We start from the raw sequence: 24,907 nt of genomic DNA, 5'->3' as shown, positions 1-24,907 counted from the left end.
CCCAAGAGTTTGAAACATATGGATGGATGGTTAGATTCGACACCCTGATGGCCCCAACTTACATGAACACAACATGCCACTTTGTTCAAAAAAACCAAAAGTGCATGAAGCTTGAAAGATCATACCTTGGCTTCTCTGTACTAGTCATGTAAATCTCATGACTGTGAGCTCCCCTTATTTGATGCAAGAGCCTTCCTCAAGACCATCACGAATTATGCAGGAGATTGATGAAATTGGCACATGAGCCGCTTCTTGAAAGTTTTTTTTGCATGTGCACAAGATCCTCTATGGGTAGAAATAGCTACTTACCGACAAGAAAAGTTTATCTACTAACAAAAAATTACATGCTCATCACAATTTTGTGACCGTGTAAGACTATCGGTGTATTCCATTGTCTACAAAGGACTCACATGTTTGTAGAATCTATAGTTCAAATTGTTTGTCCAAACAGTGTTGTAAGCATCTTAGTACATAGCCAAAGGCCTGTTTTGAAGGAGGCAATCAAGAAATACAAAGTGAGGCTTAAGCTTATCTCAAAATGTGACCTTTCATGGGAGAGAAATTTGCATATTGACTGATTATAATGGTAGCCCTGGAGCAGACCAAACACATTTTAGCAGACAACACTCTCAAAATGTGACCTTTCATGGGAGTGAAATTTGCACATTAACTGATTATAATGGCAGCCCTGGAGCAGACCAAACACATTTTAGCAAACAACAAACATTGTGGAGATTTTTTCCGGAGAGGCCATGATTTTGATTACTGAGAATTAGTATTATTATACTTTAAAGCTTTAGTGGACATGCACACAAAGTGTAGTACTCTTTCTAAAGCGCACCCGATGCTCAACAAGGTTTCGATTCAGAATGTCATCTCCTGGAATGCCCTTATTGCTGGGTGCATGCACTCTAAGCATGACAAGCAAGCAATCACTTGTTTCGAATTGACACAAAGTAAGGGCCTCTCCCAATGCAGAGATGTTGTTGAGTGCCTTACAAGACTGTGGTGGCAGCTTAGGAGAATTTGACAAGGCATCCAAATACATCCAGAAACTGTGAGCAGGGGACTACTTAAAATACGTGAACCGCTTAGGAATTCACTTGACATGTATGCTAGATGTGACGCATTTGAGAAAGCACAGCAAGCACTCAATGAGCTTCCAGTTTCGACTAAAGTCTCTTCGACCGCATTGGTTGCAGTTTATTGCCGACACGGTCAGCATGAGGAAGCTCTTGCTTAATGCAAGCGAAGGCCTCTCCTCCGATGCGTTACCATTGGCTTGGATCCTAAAAGCATGTGACAACATGACATCAATAGAGAAAGGCAAAGGAATACATGGTGATATTGCTAGAGAAGGTTTTCCAGGAAGTGACCATATGCTTCCTAATGCATTTCTGGATATGTACGCCAAATGTGATGCACTGGCAATAGTAGAGTAAGTTTTTGGAAGAGCTTCCCATTCGCGGTGTCGCCTCTTCAACGACCCTTACCACATGTTACTTCCAACAAGGACACGACGAGGAAGCACTTGCTTGTTTTGAACGTATGCAACGTAATGACATCTCTCTGGATGTAGTGCCTTTCCTTTGCATATTGCAAGCTTGTGGCAGCTTGCAAGCAATCAAAAGGGAGAAGAGATACATGCCAAGGTTGTCAAAGAAGCGTTATTAGGTAATTACTATGGGCTTGGTAATATATTGGTTGATATGTATATGAAGTGTGGTGACGCTGCAAAGGCGCAACTAACCTTTAATTACATTGTTGTTTGGGTTAAAGTCTCATGGACAACACTAATGGCAAAATACACCCAAGCTGGAAAGCATGCGTCTGTGTTTCACTTATTTGATGAAATAGTTGGGCATGGGACAACGCCCAATTCAGTGACCCTTACAATTCGTGCACTGAACTGAGTCTTTTGAGCAAGGGTCTAACATAAAGGGGAGTTATGGTGTTACCTACAAAGCTGTCCTCTGCTCAGAATCACACGACAAACACTGCTGATAACAACAAAAGAAGCCCAATTCAGTGCACAACACAATAACACTTCACAATGCTTCACTCAGATAAGTGCATACCCTTCCACTCGCGTTTGCACGGCTTGGAAAAGCGTGAAAGCAAGTTGCGTGCAGAAGGACGTGCCGACAATGCAATTAGCAGTAGCCAGGATAGGAAAGCGTGTCCACCCTTTCCGCGGCGTGCGTTGTTGAGAGTTGTAACTCAAGCGATTCTCCACGCCATGTCATTTGGAGAAAACACAAATTGTAGAAAGGTTCCCTGACATCGGGACTATTTGACACCCCCCTTGTCAGGTGGGATCTACGATCTTCGAACGATCTGGACCGTCCGTTTATTCCTAGGAACAAAAAGATTTCGGTCGATTGAGCCCTCGCGACTTGAATCCACCACCTACCATTCTGGAGACTCAAGGCTCTTCCATTAAGCTATCACGTGGTACTTGAAATGGAGGTGAGAACGTTGGTCATATAGCAAAAATGACGGGGTGAGGATCACATGGTGTTCACTCGGAGATCACTTTGAAATAGGTGTATTCACAAGGTGTTCACATCTTGATTGAGATTCACATGGGGATCACTTGACAATCACTTGTTCACATCAAGTTTACGTGGAGTTCACTTTAATTGTGATGGGAATTAATCCACCATCGGACGGTGCAAAACCGATCCCGCCGCCCCCAATCAATAGGGACCTTAGATCCCACGTGACAGAGGTGGCGTCAAATAATCACGAGGCTACTCAAACTCAAACCATTTGTCCAAGAAGCACTGCCACTTGGAATGTTGATGTGGACGAGTGCAAGCGGTGCGGATTTTCGGGCCGAGAGGAGGAGGAGACGCAGGGGCGAGCATGGCGAACAGGGAAGCACGCACAGCCGTGGTGGTGGGCGCTGGAGCCATCGGCGCCTGCACTGCCTACTTTCTTGCGAAGAAGGGTCTCCAGGTCACGCTGGTGGAGCAGACCGCGGTGGCCGGAAAAACGGGCGGCTTTCTTGCTCTTGACTGGTGCGACAATAGCCCCTTGCAGCCCCTAGCTCGGTCCAGCTTCTCTCTGCATCGACAACTTGCTGAGGAACTGGATGGCCCTACATCATATGGCTACCGACCTGTCCATACCCTCAGCGTCTTGGTTCAAGAAATCTCAAGCCCAGAGTCAACATCGCGCACGTCTGCAACAGCATCCACATCCCTGCCGAGCTGGATAAATGGTCCAGGTGTTCGGATAGCGTCCCCCATAGGCTCACCGTGCACTACAGCCCAGGTGCACCCCCTTCTGTTCACACACAAAATAGTTTCTACTGCAGTGGCAAACTACAATGCCCGCATCTTGATCGGCAAAGTTGGCGAGGTAGTCATTGATATGACCAGTTTACATGTGTCAGCTGTTGTGGTGGATGGAACCCTAATTCCTGCCGACATTGTTGTTCTTGCAATTGGTCTGCGCGGAATACAATTCTTGCGGCACTTACATCAATATCAGGGCTTAAAGTGCCTAGCATAGTGCTGCGTCCAACGGATCCAGATGCAATCACCCCACATGCACTCTCTCTCAAGTACAGGACATATGAGGGGCGCGTGATGGATGCTGAAGTGTACCCCCGACCAACAGGGGAGGTGTATGTATGTGGCATGTCAGAGGAAGTGGAAGTTCCCAATGATCCGAATCAGATATTACCATGCGCAGAGTCATTAACAATGCTCAAGAGGGTTGGAGTTAATGTGTCCTCGTATCTCCAGGAGGCAGAGGTCGTTGCCGAGCAAGCCTGCTTTCTTCCTTGTTCCGAGGATGGGTTACCTCTTATTGGTCAAATTCCAGGGGTGGAGGGTCTCTTTGTTGCCACTGGCCATAGCTGCTGGGGTATTCTAAATGCCCCTGCAACAGGTGCATCACTTGCAGAACTTATTGTGGACAGCAAGTCTCAACTTGTTGATCTGAAAGCATTTAATCCTGCAAGGTTTGCAAGGGTATTGCGTAAGTAATTGTAATGTGTTACTGAGTCGATAGTCACAAGACTAATCAATCTCTTTGTATATAATCTTATTCTTAGTCTCTCATCATGATCTTTTTATGAGATGTCTTTACAAAAGTTGTTTATTACCCTGCTTTGGTGGATAATTTGTGGTAGTGACGGTTATTCGCCACAAAATGTGAAGCACTTTCTTGAAGTGTTGCAAATTCGGGGCCAATTGAAAGTTTGCAGAATGTAATGATCTTTTAAGAGAGCATTTAACTGGCTGAAATCACAGGCGTTCATGTCATCTCTTACGACACAACAAATTCAAGTTAAAAATCTAGGATGACAATTACGCAGGATATTTGAATGGATTCAGGTAAGTTTATACAAAATTTCAAGATTTATGTTGTGCTGCCTTTCAGTTTTGTTAGCTTTCTTTGAGGGTCTGTGTGAGCAAGTGATGGTAAAAGCTCGTTTATCGGGTTTGGCCTTTTGAACCTAATGAGTCATTGCCACTGTAAGCATAGTCTGCTGGTGGTATGAAACCTGTTTTTTTTTAAATTTGTGCAGAGGACAAGGAGCCATATGAGCATTTAAGGTCCATGGCTGGATCGAATGCAACAAGGCTTTGTGCAATTGAAGATCAGCGATTGGGTTGGTGTCACTTGAAGATCAAATTCATGTTGCAAGTCGATCGCATTATTTTGGGAGGGGTTTGTATCATGGTTACTTGGAAGGGCCATTTTCAGGCTTACATTCCCCGTTCCCATTTCAGTTTTCCGTTCCGAATCCCCATTCCATGTTTTAGGCTTGAGTATTTGCAACAGGGCATAGCAATTTGTACCCGTTTCCGCTCCAGGTTCTCAATGCGGAAATATTTTTTCATGCCTTATTGGGAACAAAATAAGTTGTACAATAATAAGCAGTCAGGTGTATACATCCTTATCATTACTACATATGGTAATAATGCCTGCGTACTATGCTCAATGGCCCATTTTTTTGAGACCTTGCTATTCTCTACATCAACCCTCCATTGAAATGGTGTAGAATGGTTTAAGACACGAGACAATTGGATGCTCGACATCGTGAGATACTTGGCTATGCCAGTGGGTACTGCTCTTCTATCTTCTTTAAGATGCAAGCAATGCTTTTGAACATCTTCTTGAACTCCAAGCCATTCATAGTGTATGTTATTTATTTGTTTATTTTATTTGTTTCATAGTGTATGTCCATATATGTACAACAACCTTTCAATACACACATCCAACAAGGTAGGGGCATGACTCTTGGAGCCATAATAAAAACCAGGGTAAAAAATAAGATCCTCTCAGCAGGTGGGCTGGCAAATATATACTATCCATAAACCTTAATTATAGGAGTTGTAGGGAATCTTTTGAAGGTTTTGACTAAAGACCACTTTACAGTGTATGTTTGGCGAAATTTGTCGTTAAAACCCACAAAAGTTTGGAAGTCTTGGGCTAATCTTTTGACAAATGAGTTTTGTACAATAGCCAATGATGTTAAAGACCCTTTTAAAATAGCCCCTTATTGTTTCCTCACATAAAACCCTTTCAAGGCCTCCATGGTTGTTAGCCACCTCCAATAGAAAGGCTCTCAAATATGAAACTTGGAATCCATAGAGGTTAAGAGAACAAGGTTTGTATGAAGAAGTAAAGCTAGCCTTGTCCAAAACAAGGGACTCTTTGAATCCTCCCAAGGCCGATAAACCTACCCATCTCATTGATATGCCATCTTCTCCTACATCACCCTTACTCTCCTCGAAAGGAATTTCCATACTCCTTTTCATCTCTCTTAGCACCCTCGTACCACCAATATCTTTCTCTCTACCAGCTTAGCAGCATTATGCTCATTAGCATCAACTATTGGACTCCCTCACCACTTCTTGCTCATCGTGATCATCATTTATTGGAGCACCTTCACTCCCCTTCCACAGATCATCACATTCTACATACCAATTTACTCCCATCTTGCTCATCATTTTCATCCTTTGGCATTTGGTCACCGCTCTCTTGGTCGTGGGGATCCTTCTTTGCACCCCCTTTAAGACCATCATGTTCATCATCAGCTTGTTAAGCACCACTCTTACCACCCTCATGTTCATTGGAAACTTCATCTTCATCACTCTCAAATACCTCCCACTTCATTGGCATCATTGTGTGGATCATAATCAGGATTGTCCTTGTTGCAAGGCTAGAAAAATACATATTTCCTAATCGAAGAAAATAAGGGCAAGCTTGAAATGCTCCCGGTTTTTATGTCAAAATTTGAAGCTTTTGCCGGTAATTACACTAAAACTTGTCAAAATTTCGTGGTTTTCTTCAAGGCAAGCTCAAAATCTAACCAGGATTTTAGGATTTCAGCCGGTTAAAATACACTGGACCCCAGTTTTTTTTCTAACACTGCTCCTTGTCTCCTTCTCAATTGGTCATGGCAAAGAGTTTTAACAAGTAGCAAGTGTACATTAAACTTGAGATATCAAAGCCTATGATTTTGGTCATCTTAGAATTGTTAAGCAGCAGTGACAATTGTGTGGCTTAACAAAGATTGTATTGTCTATAGAAAGCCCTTGCATATATACCATTCCTATCCATGTATCCTTTTTTGTTTTCACCATCAGCAAGGGAAAGATAGTAGGGATAACTTTATACATATCCGTGTATTTACAACCAAACTTGCTATCCACATCACACCCATAAGGGGCCATACCATGGGAATGACTTCCCATGAGCCACGAATCCTCAACCTTGGGTTACCTAGGTTGCATGGTACATTTATTTGTAAAATGTTTATACATGAATAACGGGCATATTATATGTTGACCCATATTATTCGACTCTATTATTTGATGACATGTCAACTTTTTTTAAATCTTCATATATCTAGTTACATATAGATCAATACAAATATTGATCTATATAGTATTGATCAATATAAAAGTACTATAAAAGTAGAAGTTTTGCCTCCGGAGTACAACTGATCTTCACACAAATTGCAAGGCTAACCCCAAGCAGTGCAAGGTAGAGAAAAATGACAAATTGTTTTGATTTTATGAGAAAAATTTATTCCTTTTGGTGCTTTGAAAGTATCAATGGTAGTAATTAAATGTTTGGCTCTCAGCTTACATATATTAGAAATAGAAAAGAGCTTGAGTTCTTTTTATTTCTAATATACATAAAATAGTGATAGCTTAAGATGAAAATTCCAACACTTTGCTCGGTCCTCTTCAATAAGCTACTCACCACCTTTTAATAGTGCTACTTATCAACTCTTCTTCAGCTTTATTTTTCTCGCCCTACTTCCTTGTTTCCCGACCTTATCTATGCTGCCTTTTTATTTCTTAGCTCATTCAATCCCCTCCAATTTTATCTTATGTTTAATTTTTACCAAAGTAGTTAAGATACCATTCACATTGCACAACCACTTTTAAGCATTGGGTGGCCACCAGCCTTCAAGGTGAAAACTTAGGTAAATGCATTGAAGAAAGACCTTCCCTTCGCATTTGGTAGCTCCAAGATTCCTTGCCACAACTATATTGGAAACGTACCACAATCCATGCTCTCAAAGTGATGGCATTGTGAAGAGAATGTCCATCAAAAACTTTTCGTGCTATTGTAAGTGCTCCACTTTTGGCTTCATATTGACCAAAGCATTGGTAACTACAACACGCTTGGCATAAGTATTGGCCAATACACTCCAAAGTTCTCCTGCCTTCCTTGTTGGTCGTGATTGCATAATCAACATACTCCAAATGACACCATCTTGAACAATAAACTCCTCAAACATAGAATTTCACCACATTTGGCATACTTATTTGCAGTCACTGTTAGCAAAACACCACGTTGGAGACAATATTATTTTGCCAAAACAAAATGAAAAAAACCTTATTATTATTTTACTTTCTCCTAGTGGATGCGGAGCATCACACAACACTTTCTAGCATCAATTTGGCTACACCAACGTGCTTTTCTTGTGGACCCCTCTTGAATGCACCTTTTGACTTTGTGTTAGCAGAGAGAAAGCTATGCACACACCCAATCTTAGGTAAGAGATAAGAGGGGGATAAAGAACTCACAATTTGGTACTTAAGAGCTCATCTAGGAACTTTTGTGGGGGGACTAAAATCTTCTAATTAATATGATGCACTAAAATTAATGTACTTGCTCAAAACAGACAACCAAACCATGGAGAATAGTTGCCACTTGGGTGCACCAAGGACTTGCTCTCACAAGACGAGATCATGATTTCGATTAGCAAGTAATGCAAATGCAATGAAAAGAGTTATAAATTGATTACGATGGAAATAGAGAGGGAGATGACATGCAATCTAGCATGGAGGAATGCCTAGGACCTACGAGATTAGGATATGCTAATATTGTGCAAGCTTTGATACCATATGGAAGGGTTAAGGAGGGTAGATTAGAGAGTCATTCATAATGTTAGCATGCTAATGATAATGCTAATTGCAAAAAGGAAAGGAGTAGAATGTAGATACAGCTTGATCAACTGATTCATCTAAAATTGTGTACAAAAGTCTCATTATACATAGCTGATGTAGGCATCTCATGTGGCATCATGCATGCCATCACATAGAGGCACCAAAATCAGCCCAAGCAAGTTGCAAACTTGTGGATGATTTTTCAAGGCACTTTAGGACCCTCTTAATTATTTCTAGGTGAGTTCACACTCTTTAGTAATGACCCCCATAGGTACCCATACCTTTTAGGTGCCTTTTCCACATGCTATCACATGGTTCTATGCCACCTATGCATCCTACTAGACAAGAGGCATTACACACAAGCATAGGACAAAGCCCAAAACCCTTACACTCACGGAGAATGAAGATGAAAACATAAGTACCCCAATGCAAAGAAATCAATATTTGGAGATGGAATGAGCTGGTCATTGATACTAGAAATGGAACTAGAATATATATTTAGATGAGTACAACTAATAATAAGTACAATAGTATGAGCCAAAGAATGCTCTAAGCTTAATGCTAAAAGAGTACAAGAGTACGACTAGCTCTAGGAGTGACAATAGACTCAAGGTATCAATAGACTCAAGACAATAGACTATGACAAATTAGTAATGGGCCCTATTTATAGGTGTAAAAATAGGCCTTTGAATGACTATCTCTTGTGCAATTACCGCAATAACTAGGCTTGATATTTAATAGTTTTTGTTGTTGAATTGACTTTGTGACTGGGGCTTTTTTATTCCCAATATCTACATTTCCTTCCTCTCTTACTTTAAATTTTGAACAATTTGCAAAATTCAGGTGTATTTGTAAAGATGTCAGATTTGTTGCTAAAAATGGGTCTCAATCCATCCATTTTCCTTCCAGGTCACTCTTCTGGGTGCACATTACTTCTTGCCAACTGAGGTAATGCCTCTCACCTCTCTATGCTTGTGCACTGGCTTGCATATCTAAGCATTCAGTGGATATCATTGCTTCCTTTTAGTTGGAGCCTTTTTCTTTGTGTGTTCAAAATGACCCTCAAGATGGAGCGTGAATTACTAGATGTTGTCACGCACATAGAGCACTGCTACTACCATTCTTCTTCTGAATCTATTTGTAAATAGCTTATTGATCTATCTGCTCCTTGCATTCAGTCATCATCTCTACTTCATAGGGTGTTAAGGCATTCCAAGTCTTAGAATCAACATCATATAAAGTGCATTACCCCTGGTTAGCCTAGCCCAAGCCAGCTTATGATAGATTGAAGCTGTATGGATCAATCCTTCTAGAAAATGCTAGTCTTCTTTGATTGAGGTTTTGAACAAGACTTAAGTTGTCTCTTTGAGCTAAGGTTTTGATGCTACCTTGTTTGCCATTTTCTTCTCAGGAATCTTGGAAGCTTCAATAGACAAATGCAGTAACTCATTACTAATCTTAACAAATGTCAAAGTTGATCCCTCCACTGATACATTTTACTTCTAAAAAGTTTCCAAAGTCGGATTTTAGTTCATCCACTGTGAGCTTTTGCTCAACCTCATTCAAAATATCTCTCTAGGCCACCCACTCTACTTTGCTAAGCTCATACCATTCTCGCAACTGATCTATTATCTTGATGTAGCACTGCTAATCAATTGGTTTGTTATAATTGGGTATGGAGTAGGGAAAACTTTAGGAAGTTAATCCTCCTTCGTCACTTCAAAATTGGTGAATCGGGAACAAACTCAATGAAGGTCATAATGATCTAGTTTTCTTGGAGCAACATTTTCTAAACAAAATTACTAGATGATACAAGCTTTTTAGATTCATTTCCTATTCTCTAAGTGTCATTCTTGTCTTAGTCCCCTTGCTATTAATATCATTGTTCTCTCGTAGTAGCTTCACCTCTGGCAATCTACATCTTGATTAACAACATTGCTTTGATCTTAGTCCTGCTATCCTTCATGCACTTGTATGTTTTCTTATCTCCTAGTAGCATTTTGAGTTGCATACCAATGCTTTGAAGGTTGAGAGTAGATGGACCTTTTACATGTATATAGACGATAGCATTGAGAGTGGCCTTTTGAAATGGGGTCTTTAAACCCAAACCAATGACCTAACCCTCACAACAAAACTCATGAAGCAAACACACACATACTTGGGGCACCACCTTGTTTTGGGAAGTGGAGAAGGGAACCAAAAGAAAACATGTGCGCGTGTGCACACGCACGCGCACGCGCACGCACACGCACACGCACACACACAACCAATCTTCTTTTCTCTTGGTAAGTGCACTTTGAAACCCCCCTACTACACATGTTTTTGACACTTGACACCACCTATAGGTAAGCAACACAAGTCGATACTCTAAATGCAAATATGCAATTTGTGGACTTGTTTTCACCTTCTCCCATAAAGATGAAGTTCAAGAATGGTAGTTATAGATTAGTAGATCTATCAGGAAAAGTCCATTCGACCAAAGTTAATGGACTGAGATTCAAGCCCTTGTTTCAATGTATAAACCCACTAGTAAGGGATCATCTACCTACAACCTCTAAGCTACAAGTTGCCATGGCTCCATTCAGCTTTGCAAATGCTCTTGCTATTCTTAAAGCTTTACTGTGCAAGGAAGACCAAACCTTGGAGTTTGCACCTACCCAAAACAACCCTCCCATGTCCCATTCATGGGACCTTGGTGATAAAAAGCAGGCTTGAAGGAGTAAAAGAATGCATGCCACTCCTCCCAAAAAAAGGAAAAAGAAAGAAAAACAAGATAAAGAAAAAAAGAAAAGAAAACAAAACAAACCAAAACACCCTTGTCCTCTTAGAGATATAAATCTCTCTATACCTGGTAGGGCTAATATGAGAGATGCTAGATGATAATTGTCTTTTGCAAAATGTTTAGGCTCAATTGCATACTTTTGCACCCTATATATTCATCTAGGGCACTTCTTTCTCTTCTTTTCAGCCCTTGCTAGTATACATAAACCTCTTCTCAAAATCCTTTCTTGTATATTTGTATATATCACATCTCTTCCTTCTTATACCTCTCTAAGTAGTACTAGACATATAGTAAGCAAGTATCTAGTTTCCCACCTTCTTACGGACCCCCCTCTTATAAATAATTATCAAACATAATCTATCTATTCTCTATCACATGCAAATAAATAAAATTGGGTAAGCATATTCTCTATAGTTTCTATCAAGGGGTAGGATATATGCCTTTTACGCTAGCCCTTCCTCGCCATGTGACCCAATGTCTTCTAGAAAATCAATATATTGTTTACTTTGTTGAGAAATATTAAAAAATCTAAATGTATATCTTGTGAAGATCAAAATTTATTGAATCCTACTCGTTTGTTTAAGCTTTTCTCTCTTTTGAAAAGCATGTTATACCTTGGATGCATGCTAGAGGGGGTCCCGACAAGAAGACTTGGTGGCAATAGGTGTTTTAGGCTATTTTGGACTTGTTCATGCATGCACTTAATGTAGAAGACCCCAAAATCGGATAAAACACATTGAGAAGGTCAAATTTTCCTTTTAAATCATCTGATTATGAGTTACAAGTCAAAAGTTGTGGTAAAAACAGTTTGCAACTCTAACAACTACAACAATGGAAACTATTATTAGCATGTAAATCAAGAAGTGGTTTTGTCTCTTACCCTTATCCACTTTCTAGGAGATCAATTTAAGTCCAAATTTTCATGCATGTGAATGAATCTACTTTAGAGATGCTCTCAAGCCAGGATAAACAAGTTGAGTGACCTTGCAGGAGCCACCTGTAGGGAAACATGGTAGGGCCCACAATCAGTATGCACCCCAATGAAGCCTTCACGTCCTAAAATGATATTTTTCATGAGTAAATAATCCATTTTATTTCCATGATTCATGGAGTAATCAAAGGACACTTAAATAGGGGATAATCACTAACCCTAATTAAGGGTAACATAATTTGACTCTTGCACCACTAGAAATAGGCCCTCTTGGAAAGACTCAAAAACACACACACACACACACACCCCTATCCTAATTCCATTTTATATTTTTTTCTTTACAAGTAGTAGAGAAACCCCCAACTCTCTCTCACTCACATCTCAATCCCTTTACCCTAGCCTCTGTCTTTGGGGAAGTGCCACTCTATCCCCACTCTCTCTATTGTACAATCACTTACTCCACCAATCCAATATATGTTGTATCACTTCAATGATATATAAAGAAATCATGTTTTATCTAATGCTTATGATAAATGACCCTTGAATTCTCTTTGACAATCAAGCATTGCAATTCATGAAGGTTTGCCAACATCTTTTGTCCCCTTCAATTGACGTGGAGATCAAGTAGGAGTTTTATCCTCAACTTGCCATCGGTTTTTTTCTTCACACTTTCTCAATTAATTTAAGAGCAATTATCGATTCATAATATATTTTGTTTCATCACATAAGCATGTGGCTCACTCTTAAGGTGATTGTATTTTTCATGGCATTACATAGGTGGAGATGAGCTCTCTAGGCATACTAATTTATTGCAATTGAGTTTTTTGGAGAGGCAAGTCATGTTCATATGGTCTTTGATGTGTATGTAACATAAGAGGAGTGCAAAAATTTGAGAATAGAGGCTAGCGGACATAGCACATATATATGCACAAAAATGGAAATGAAAACAATTCTTTGACTCAAAAATGATTCAATGTTCTCAACTAATCAACGTACAAAAGAGCGACAACCTAACCTCTAGAATATTGCAAACCTAAAGTTAAGAGTTGTCGTAAAGAATTCACACCAACATTGGGTTTGATTAACCTTAGCATCTTTGTGCATGAATTTCTATCTCTCCACACCTTTATTTGCATTCCTGATGAGTGTATGAACAAAGATATGGTGCAAGGAGTCCCATTCATGCCATCCTATAAATTTGTCCACATCGAGTAAATGTGATTAGTGTTCTTAATGTGGTTATAGCTAAGATTTTATTAATCAGAGTTGAAGTACTCGATGTGCTCTACCAACCTGTCTTTACGGCTCGTCAATCGGAGCTACGGATAAGAAGTTATGACAGTTTTAAGTTGAGTCAGTAGCAGATGCATACCGGATTGATCACCTGCTGATAAAAGGTCAAAGATGAAAGAAATGCATGAGTTCGAAGTGCTCACTTTCAGGAGCATGTCGGTCTTTTCATTTCGTCGATCGGGGTTTCGGTTGGCTAGATATGGCCAATTTAAGAATCGTCGGGGTCGGGTTCGAACTGCCCTGGTCGCCCTGATCAGTCACATTTATCTGGCTTAATGAAGTGCGGTTCCCGATGTGTATGCCAAATGTGGTGCTGTTATGAAGGCACAAAAAGTTCTTGTTGAGATCTTAGTCGGAACTGTCGTCTTTTGGAATGCAACGATTGCAGCAGGCGATGCCTTGGTCGGTATGTATACAAAAATAATGTGGGAATTAAAATTCTCAATAATATTATCATGCTTGGCATTGCCTTGGCCGAAATGTATGCCCAAGTGTGGCCGCCCACTAAAACCCAATGGTCACCCATACTCAAGGGCCAACCCAAAAGCAAGGCTGCTCACCCAACTTCAATCGGCCACCCAAAGCCAATAAAAAGCATGGCCGCCCATTATGGAGCTATGGCCGCCCAAAGAAAATGAATATGGCCGCCCAATAAGGGTAAAAAACAAAAGATTTTTAGTGTGAAGAGGAAATAAAAGAAGGGCCATGGCGTTCAACAGCATAGAGATGGAGCAGGAAAAGAAGATCCGCTCGTGCTGGGCGCTAGGGTGCTCGGACGAGCCCGCTGCTGGAGAAGCGCAAAAGACTCTTGCGATCATTTTTGGAGCCACTCCCACCACAAACGGTGGTGGTCAAGTTTTAGCCTTGCCACATCATCAAAGGGAAGGGTGCCTAGCTTTTTTAAGCAAGTAGAAGACATGCCAAGTATAAAAGAGAGGCGAGGATGAGAAAAAGCCAACGGGAGTTCAATTTTTTTTGGGGAGTTCTTCTCCTTCATGAGCTTTCCTCCTCATCTTCTTGAAGGAAGCTCTTAAGCTCTCATAATCTTCCTTAACCCAAAAACCAAATCTCCTAAGCCTCATTAAAAGCCTTAAGCAATCCTAAACCTCTCGAATCCCTCAAGGTTAAGACCATAAGCCATCCTCAACCCCTCTAATTCCATAAGCTTAACCTCTTAGGCTCTCTAAAACGGCTCTTAACCTCAAGAGCTCTCATTAACCTCAAGCTTAAGCTCTTAAGCTCTCGTAAGTGAGTTAATCCTATTCTCCTTAAACCTAATCTCTCTCAAATTCATAAGCCAAGCTTCATAGCCTAACCTCGTCCTTAATTAAGCTAATCCTATTATCCCTAATCCAAGCCTAAACTTCTAAGCTCTCATTACCCGAGTCATAAGCTCTCTTAAGCCATCTTAAACCTTCCCTAAGCCTCATTAGACATTCAAAACTTGCTCGAAGTTTATTAACCATTCGAATCTAGAAGCATAAGGCAGAGTAAGGAGAACATCATCATTTTTGTGTTAGCACCTGGATTAAGCCAGGTTTCTTCTTGTAAAGAGCATTTAAGCCTCCATGGTGATTGTTTAACCATGGATTTTGTCGATTAACTGGAATTAGGCGAACTGTTTGTTTTAAAATCTGTTGTCGTTAATTGTGTATGCTACACCTTTTTCCCCCGCACCTCTCATAGTCAGGGGCCCGGTGCCTTCCCGGCTCACCTTTCGCACAATTATCCCCCTACATTCTTGGTGAACCCGACGTGAAACGAGCCGGGGTGGGAGGTCAGGATGGAGATTCCAACAGAATTGAAGCAGTTTATTGAAGATTACAACCTCAATAGATTTGATAAAAATCTAGCAACAACAGATCTGCCAAAAATGTTGGGCTTAGTTCAAAGATGTTTACAAGAAGTAAAAGCTATGAAGATGAAAGAGTAGATTGATGACGCAGTGGAAATGGCACTTGATGCCGTACATGAACAATATGGGATTTTTCAAGGACATGATCCAGATGGGCTCTTTGCATGCTATCAAGTGGAGATGAAGAGCCGAGGAATTCCAGAAGATCGGATGATTTTGACCTTTGAAGAAGTGGTAACCTCTGAGTTTAAAGATACGGTCCGAGAACTGGCAGAGACATACCCCACACAATGGGACTATTTTGCAGATGGTTTTGTTCATGAAAGCTCAAGAATTATCGAGTTAGCAATGAAGGAGATTAATGAACGAAGCCAAATTGTTTTCTATAAAGAAGAAGGGGATCATATGCAGTTCCTTAATTATGATCAATTATGGGACCATATTTCTGCAAGAAGTAAAGCCAAGGTAAATACAGCTTTGGAAGTAGCAGATTCAACAACAAAGGACCATATTTTGAGCATCTGAGAAAAGGTACATAATGAATTTACTGCTAAAACACAAATTTATGATTTTTTTTCAAAGATTACTCGCATGGTACCTCGAATAATGGTTCTAGTGAAGAGCCAGACTGTACAACACAAATTTTACAAGCTACTGACCTTGGCATGGGATGCTCTCAAAAATTCTATCAAGAAGGTGAGCCACTACAGGCTTCTAATGGTTCTATAGACACTATAGCTGAACAGGGAAATAGATTTATTACAGATGATTGCATAAGCAAATCTGTTATATATACAATAGCTGATGAAGTGGCCGAGAGTGTGAACCTAACACAGGATGTATCTGATAATGCCAATGAACCTATGGTTGCTTCTGGCAATATGTTTGCCGATTCTATTATCATAGAAGTAGAATCCATAATTGATGGGTTTTTGGCCCAATCTGAAGGAGAAGGTTATAGCAGTATAGCTCACAAGAAGAACTACAAAAGGCTAAAATTGAGGCTTAGAAATTCAAACAAGAGACATTCAAATTAAAAGATTTGATTTTGAAATAGTAAATTAATCAAGAAAAGGATGCACGACTATGACCACTCAATAGAGGAGGATAGAGAAACTAACAGCGGTTGACAATGTAGTGTGGAAAGAAGGAAAGAACCAAGCAATCAAGGCAAAAGACTCAGTCAAAAGTTTATTAGATTGGAAAAGAGCTACTCTAAGTACAATTAATTAAGTCCACAACACTTTGAAAAACTCAACTATAAATAAGTATACTTATCACATTGATGGACGTTTTTGATTCAAATGGTAACTTGAGTTTAAACTTCAGTAATTTGCAAAACACCTAATCCTCAAGTGCATATACTACTAGAGAGTAGAGTCCAACAGTCAGGCACTGAGATGCTCTGTAAGAGTATCATGTGCGCCCGAGTGGTTTGAGCCGGGTATACACCACATTTTGGTCACTGATAGTGGAGAGCCAACTTGCTACAGAGAAGCTATACAAATGGATGATAGTGTTAAGTGGGAGCAGGCTATGTAATCAAAATACAATTTGATTGTGGCTAGTGAGACATGGGATTTTGTTGAGTTACCAAAAGGAAAAAATGCTTTACCTTGCAAGTGGGTATACAAGAAGAAGTATACAATGGAAGATCTGGAGCCTAGATACAAGGCTTGTCTAGTTTCCAAGGGTTTCAAGCAGCAAAAAGGTGTGGATTTTGATGAGATTTTCTCTCCAGTAGTCAAGATGACTACACTTCTCACTGTGCTTGGATTGGTTGCTATCTAGGACATGGAACTTGTCCAAATGGGCGTGAACACAACATTTATTCACGGGGATCTAGATGAAGATGTCTACATGAAACAACCAGAGGGCTTCATATGTGAAACCCAAAAGCCAACGGGGGAAGAATTGGTTTGTAGACTTAAAAAGGCATTCTATGGCCTCAAGCAAGGTTCAAGGAAGTGGTATAAAAAATTCAACAAATTCATGCAGTCTCAGGGTTACATAAGAAGTCAAGAGGATCACTGCTTATACACAAAAAGATTGAACGATGGTTATTTAATCATCTTGATCTTGTATGTAGATGATATGCTTATTGCATCCAAATCAATTGATGAGATCAATCAGTTGAAAAATATGCTAAGCATTGAGTTTTCCATGAAAGATTTGGGAGATGCCAATCACTTTTTTGGTGTGCAAATCACGAGAGACAAGAAACATGGAATTCTTGAATTATCTCAAGAAAAGTACATACACAAAGTTTTGCAATGTTTTAGTATGCAGGGGGGGAAGTCATTGAGTACCCCAATGAAAGCATACTTCAAACTTAGCAAGGAAGATTCTCCCAAGACAATGGCTGAGAAAGAGGAAATGGCAAAAGTGCCATATTCTTCAGCAGTTGGCAGTTTGATGTACGTTATGATAGCCACAAGACTAGACATTGCACATGCAGTGGGAGTGGTTAGTAGGTACATGACAAACCTTGACAAGAAACATTGGGAAGCAGTGAAGAAAATCCTCAGATATTTGAAAGGTACAACTAGCAAGTGTTTACACTTTGAAAATAGTGATGCATCTATTTTAGGTTACAAGGATGCGGATTATGCAAGTTGAGTGGATCGTAGAAGATCCAGATATGGCTATGTGTTCATGTTTGTTGGAGCAGCTATCTCTTGGAGATCGCGTCTCTAAGACTGCACGTCTTCATCTACCACTGAGGCAGAGTATGTTGCTGCATTTGACGCCAGCAAGGAAGCCATATGATTCGCTTGTCTAGTGGGAGATTTGGGCATTCACGAGGTTCCAGTACTACATTGTGATAGTTAGAGTGTCATTTCTTTGGCAAAGAATTCGGTTTTTCACTCAAAGTCGAAACACATAGAGGTCAGATACCATGTCATACAAGATGCACTGGCTGGCAAGCACATCGAGCTTGTCAAGGTTCACACTGATTCCGATGCTCTCACGAAGAGCCTAGCCTCGCAGTGATTGGCACATTTTATAGAACTTATGGGTGTAGGATGAAGCCTTGGTGATGCTTCATCAAGTTTGTATTGACTAACTATACTGATGCCACTATTGGCCACCATAACCTTCAAGTGGGAGGTTGTTGGGGGGTAGGCCAAGTGGCTGTGAGAAACTGCCCCTATTTATACTTCTACCTAAATGAATATAGGGAGAGAAAGTGAGAGAGTTGAATACTCTCTCACTTCCTTCTCCACTAACCTCAAATCTGTTGTGTATCTTGTGCTTCATCCCCTTCCCCCTTCTCCTTTCCTCTCTTGCACGCATGTGCACGGGCTATGTGCCCTTCATGTTGGATCCAGGAGAATGGTGGAGCAATGGCAAATGATTGGTTACCACAAGCAAGCCACTTGCCAGCTACATCCACCTCCTAGTTCTATAAAGGTATTGGAGAGGATACCAAAGGAAGCTCACTCATGATGATGTTGAGTGACACTAAATGATAACCATCTTTTGCGAAAAAATTATGCTCAAATCCATATTTTTGCACCCTAAATATTCATATAGGGCACTTATATATCTTCTTTTTAGCCCTTGCTATTATACATAAACCTCTTCTCTTAAAAATCCTTTCTTTCAGGTTTGTATATATCACATCTCTTCCTTCTTATACCTCTCTAAGTAGTATTAGACATATAGTAAGCAATTATCTAGTCTCCCACCTTCTTAGCACCCCCTCTTATGCATAACTAGAGAAAAATAATCTATGTATTCCCCATCACATGCAAATAAATAAAATTGGGTAAGCATTTTTTTTACAGTTTCTACCAAGGGGTAGGATATATGCCTTGTAGGCCACCCCTTCCCCACCATGTGACCCAATATCTTCTAGAATATCCATATATTATTTATGTTATTGAAAAATCCATAAAACTCCAAATGTACATCTTGTGAGAATCAAAATTATTGCACCCTTGTATTTTTTTAAAGATTTGCTTCTCTTTTGAAAAGCATGCTACACATTGGATGCATGCCAGAAGGGGTCCCTACAAGAAGACTTGGTGTGGCAAGAGGTGTTTTAGGCTATTTTGGACTATCCAAACCAAACTTGTTCGTGAATGATGCACTTGTAGAAGATCCCAAAATCATATTGAACACATTGAGAAGGTCAAATTTTCCTTTTACAATAGCAGATTTTGAGTTATGAGTCAAAAGTTATGGTAAAAACAGTGTGCAACCCTCACAGTTACGGCAAGTGAAAATTGTTATCAGCAGTAGATAATCAAGAAGTGGTTTTCTCTCTTATCCTTATCCACTTTCTAGGAGATGAATGGGAGTCCAAGGCTACATGCATGTGAAGGAATCTGCTTCAGAGATTCTCTCAAGCTAGGACAAACTCGTAGGGCAGCATGGTGGGCCCCCATACATTATGCACCCTTATGGACACTTCATGGCCTAAATAATATTTTTCATGAGTACATGATTCAAGTTATAATCAAAGGATACTTAATTAGGGATAATCACTCACCCTAATTAAGTGTAACATAAGCCGACTCTTGCACCACTATAAATAGCCCCTCTTGGAAAGACTCAAATACACACACACCTATCCCAAGTTCATTTTCTATTTTTGTCTTTACCAATAGTAGATACATCCCAACTCTCTCTCATTCACATCTCAATCCCTCCACCCTAGCCCTCCTCTTTGGTGGAAGTGGCATTCTATCCCCACTCTCTCTATTATACAATCTCTTACTTGACCGATAAAATATATGTTATAGTAGTTCAACAATATCTAAAGACATCATGTTTTTTCTAATTCTCATGATTAGTGAGCCTTGAGTTCTCCACAACAATCAAGCATTGCAATTCATGATGGTTTGCTAACGTCTTTTCTCCCCTTCAAATGGCATAGAGATCGACTAAGTGTTTCATTCTCAATTTTCCATTGGTTTGTTTCTTCACACTTACTCAATTAGTTTAGGGATACTTCTTGCTCCAAAATCTATTTTATTTCATCACATATGCATGTAGCTCACTCTTTAAGGCAATTGTATGTGTCACGGCATTGCATAGATGGAGATAAGCTCTTTATTGAAGGCAAGCTAGTTTGTTGTAAGTGATTCATTTTGGAGAGGCAATTCATGTGCATATGGTCTTTGTACTTAAGATAAGATGAGTGTAGACATTTGATGTGTTTTCTTATGGGAGCAGGTGAAAACAAGTCCACAAATTGCATATTTACATTTAGAGCATTGTTTTGTGTTGCTTACCTGCTGGTGGTGTTGAGTGTCAAGAATGTGTGTAGTAGGGGGTTTGCAAAGTGCATATACCAAGATAAAAAAATATTGGTTGAGTGTGTGGGTGCATGTGTTTTCTTTTGGTTCTCTTCTCCACTTCTCAAAAGATGGGTGTGCCCCAAGTATATGTGTGTGCTCTTCATGTGTTTTTTGTGAGGGCTAGTTCATTGGTTTGGGTTTAGAGGTCCCATTTCAAAAGGTCGCTCTCATAAAAGTGGTGCCCCCAGTGAGGATATATTTTCAAGCTACCTTCAGATTTTTCTCATGAATTATGGTGTTTCCATCTATCCCTTCCATTTTGCACAACACATTAGAGTAAACATTCACGTAGATAGAAAATTATTTTTCTAACAAGGCATTGTTTTTATGTTTGGTATAGAAGATTTTTTTGTGTTCATTTTGTTTTAAATTTAGGAACAAGGTGTGGTAAAGGGTTGCTCAAGATCTATTTGAAGGAACGAGGTCTTTGAAACAATAGCAAAGAGTAGCACATGAATCAATCTCAAACCACTAAACCTTTTAGGCCTATTTCTTGTCAATCCATTCACATAATCCTTGCAACTAAGTTTTAGTTTCAATCCATAATTAGAAGGATATTTATATCCACTCGCCTCAATGAGTCCTACCTATGATAAAATATGATCTAATAATAGACGTGTACATTTTCATTTTAATGTGATCAACTTTATCATTCCAACATATTGTGTTGCCCATAAGAGAAACTTATCTTCAAAATAGTCAAAGACTCTAAACAAAATTTCAAGTGATTTCCCCACTTTCAATGCAAGAAATTGAGAAGATGCTCAAGAGTTTCTTGACCACTTGAAGATGACACATCTCATATCAGGGAGGGACAAAGATGAAGTAAAGCTACAAGACTTCCCACTTTTTCTCAAAGGAGAGGCTAAATCATGGTATGAGACCTTACAACCTCAAATCAAGTCAAACTCGGAGAGATTACAAGAAAGATTCCTCTCTATGTTTTATCAAGGGGATACTACAAAATGAATTTGAAAATGTCTAATAGGACATAAGCAGGTATCACTTGAAGACTATCCCTTTTATGAGGCAACCTTTGCCATTCTATGGGATAAGTGGCAAGCTACACTACAAAACCATCATTGTGCATCTAACTTTTAGAAAATGAGAGATTCATGGTTGGTTTCTATCCACTTATAAAGGCTAAAATAAAGCTAAAATTTCCTTTCACATTTGAAGAAGCATGCGAGGCATCATCAAGTTTAGGAAGCTACACTAGAGCAAAGGGTTTGAATTAAGGCTAAAGCATGATATGAGACCTCAAGTCAAACTGGGAGAGATTACAAGCAAGCTTTTTCTCTATGTTTGAGCAAGGGGATACTACAAAAGGAATTTGGATATGTCTAATAGGACATAAGTAGGTATCACTTGAAGACTATCCCTTTTATGAGGCAACCTTTGTCAATCTATAAGATAAGTGGCAAGCTACACTAGAAAACCATGGTGGTGCACATAACTTTTAAAAAATGAGAGATTAATGGTTGGTTTCTATCCACTTCTAAAGGCTAAAGTAGAGTTAAATTTTACATTCACCTTTGAAGAAGCACGTGAGGTAGACATCATCAAGTTTAGGAAGCTACACTAGAGCAAAGGGTTTGAATGAAGTGGTCGAGAGGGAGTCTTTATACACCATGGAGGCACCAACTAGGACCCCTCTTGCACAATCTTCACAAATTGAAGATAATTCTCAATAAGAGGTTTTATGAAGGATAATTCAATAACTTGAGAACCTCATCATGAATATAGTGCAGAGCCTACCTCAACAATGATAACTAAGAGAAGGGAATTGGAACCAATGATGGAAAGCTTAAGATTTGTGATGCTAGAATTGCAATAAAATGGCCATGGAATGTATAATTTCTCACATCCAAGGAAACTCCTTGGAGACATATACCCCCCTCAACCCCCTCCTCTCATTGCACAACAAGAACTTGCTCAAGCTCCACAATTTTTTTGTTGACCACTACCACCACCAACAGCAAACATACCCCTTGTCCCACATGAGGAAGAAGAAAGAGGAGTCAATGTCATCAAGCTAGATAAGGTAATGGATGATAATACTCTAAATTTGATGTTATGCCGTTAGAAACATACACAAGAGTATGTGATAGAGATGAAGACATGAGAAGTGAAGGGACAAATGCGGGTACGAGGGACAAGAAGAAGACATCAAAGATGGAAGAAAATGAGAGTAGCAAGAAGAAAAGATCAAAGTGAAGGAAAATTGGCATCAATGACTACACATTGGAAAAGGAGCTAGATCCCTACAACATCTTGGAGGATTTGTGAATCCAAAATTAGCCCAACATTTTGTGGCCGCAACTTCTACATCTATCAACCAAAGTCAGAAGGCAGTGGTGGCTAACCTTGGTAAACACAAGAATTTCAAAGAAGAAGGCAAATTTTTTCATTAAGGTTGTGTCCTCAAAGCTACAAAAAGATGTTGAAATCATTGTGGATGCTTAAAAGCTGTCTAATGTATATGTTGATGGTGAAGCTCAAATGTGTGTGATCATGGAGAAGGGTATGAATAGATTCAGGCTTGAAATTACAAAGTCCTCTAATTTTCAAGCTAGGCTAGCCAACAATTCAAGTGTGAATATCTTGGGGATCATTAAGAAGGTGTCTAATGTATATGTTGATGGTGAAGTTCAAATGTGTGTGGTCATGGAGAAGGCTATGAATAGATTAGGGCTTTAATTTACAAAGTTCTCTAATTTCAAGCTAGGCTAGCCAACAATTCAAGTGTGAAGTGCTTGGGGATCATTGAAAATGTAAAAATATCTATATGCAACATAGATGCAGGGTTAGAGATGTATGTCATGCCATCAAAGGGGGAGGACCATTAGAGAAATTTTGGACTCTCAAATGGGCCCTATAACGACTTTGACTTTATCCCTCTTGTCCAAAACAGGTGTATGTTAAAAAATTTACAAATGAAATCAAAACTCGTCAAACATTTTGGATTTAGAATGTACTCATCGAGATCTATCCATTAATATATAGTATGCCATTGGATTCCTTAAATTCTAGAAGATTCTATTTTTTGATGTGACAACTCCGTCTTATAAATGGAATCTCTCGCCACATTTCAGCTTCATTGGGGAGGCCATAACTTCTATAAATCAACTCCAAATTTGTTGGAGTTTGGGGATTTAGAACCTACTTTCTAAGATCTTTCCAATGATATGCTGGTTGATAGGGTTTTGACAAAGCTTTTATGTTCACCGGATTTCCCACTTTGAACAAGAGAGGCAAAGCCGAAGCTCCTTATAAGGTCCCTTTGAGAGTCCAAACTTTCCCTAATGTATCCCATTATCCTAGGGAGGCCTTCGTTTATTGCTATGAATACAAATAAAAAATGGAAAAGTGATTGATGTATCCTTAAGAAGGGTTAGTCGGTGGTGTATGATTGGCAAGAAGGAAAGAAACTAGATATCAACTGCTACAAAACCACGATAAGTTTAGAGAGTAAGGAGAGTCCCTACTCAAGTGATGATTCATGAAGAAGCGTAAACCTTGATCAAAGGGTAGGGGAGAGCTTTTTGATGCCACTCTTCATTGATAATGTACATTGTAAGAAGATTGACTTTGATTGAGTGAAGAATTCTCTCCTCCCACTACATGGCATCCTTCCATAGTGGCTCTATTTCATCTTCTATTTTCTTTTTAAGCGATCGGTGTACCTAAGTGCCAGATTTTGACCAGATTTCATCTGTGGGATCCTCACGTGTATACAAACATAAAAGTCTAAAGGACCTAGAGCCAGAAACCTCAAAATACCTGTCAAACCACTTGAATACCTAGATCCTCATGTGGGATCCTCACGTGTATACAAACGTAAAAGTCTAAAGGACCTAGAGCCAGAAACCTCAAAATACCTGTCAAACCACTTGAATACAGATCCGAGTCAAAAACTGCTAAACTGGCTTAGAAATTGACTTTCGGTAGACCAAAACACATCAAAACTGGGAAGGAATCATGCAGAGGGATAGCATGTACACAGGACAACCCCAAGTATCTCTCAAATCCCAAATCAAACATCAAAATGAAGTCAAACTGATAAATTTGAGAAAACAGGCACTTCCAACCAAGAAATGGTAAAAACTTGACTTTTTTGAGTCCAAATACAAAAGTGTCTAGCAGGTAGTCTTAAAATAGCCTAGTGAACAAGCTCGTGAAGTTTCATCTAATTTGGGCCCAGAACTACGATCGCGATCGGTGTACCTCTGGCCCAGATCTAGCTCATTTTTTACATGTTCATAGACCTAGACTATTTAAGATATCAGGAGTTGTCAAAACTCAAAT

At 39.7% G+C, this 24,907-nt stretch overlaps 2 protein-coding genes and 1 pseudogene across 2 annotated transcripts; all 3 read left to right on the top strand.

Moving 5' to 3' along the window:
* Positions 1–1,223: 1,223 nt before the first annotated feature.
* LOC147420104 (putative pentatricopeptide repeat-containing protein At1g68930) lies at positions 1,224–1,913 on the top strand. Its single transcript, XM_086504488.1, has 2 exons — positions 1,224–1,438; positions 1,580–1,913. The coding sequence occupies exons 1-2, from the start codon at positions 1,224–1,226 to the stop codon at positions 1,911–1,913; spliced, it is 549 nt and encodes a 182-aa protein (XP_086360614.1).
* Positions 1,914–2,868: 955 nt separating this feature from the next.
* Positions 2,869–3,519, top strand: LOC147420103 (D-amino-acid oxidase pseudogene; annotated as a pseudogene).
* A 77-nt stretch (positions 3,520–3,596) lies between these two features.
* Positions 3,597–4,090, top strand: LOC147420102 (D-amino-acid oxidase-like). Its single transcript, XM_086504340.1, has one exon. The coding sequence runs from the start codon at positions 3,597–3,599 to the stop codon at positions 3,996–3,998; it is 402 nt and encodes a 133-aa protein (XP_086360466.1). The 3' UTR covers positions 3,999–4,090.
* The last annotated feature ends 20,817 nt before the right edge of the window (positions 4,091–24,907 follow it).

The sequence above is a fragment of the Adiantum capillus-veneris genome, chromosome 28 (genome assembly GCF_014529385.1).
Source record: "Adiantum capillus-veneris isolate H3 chromosome 28, ASM1452938v2, whole genome shotgun sequence".
In the NCBI taxonomy this organism is placed as follows: Eukaryota; Viridiplantae; Streptophyta; class Polypodiopsida; order Polypodiales; family Pteridaceae; genus Adiantum; species Adiantum capillus-veneris.
The sequence above is the reverse complement of the archived record's forward strand: the minus strand, read 5'-3'. Positions and strand labels throughout refer to the sequence as shown.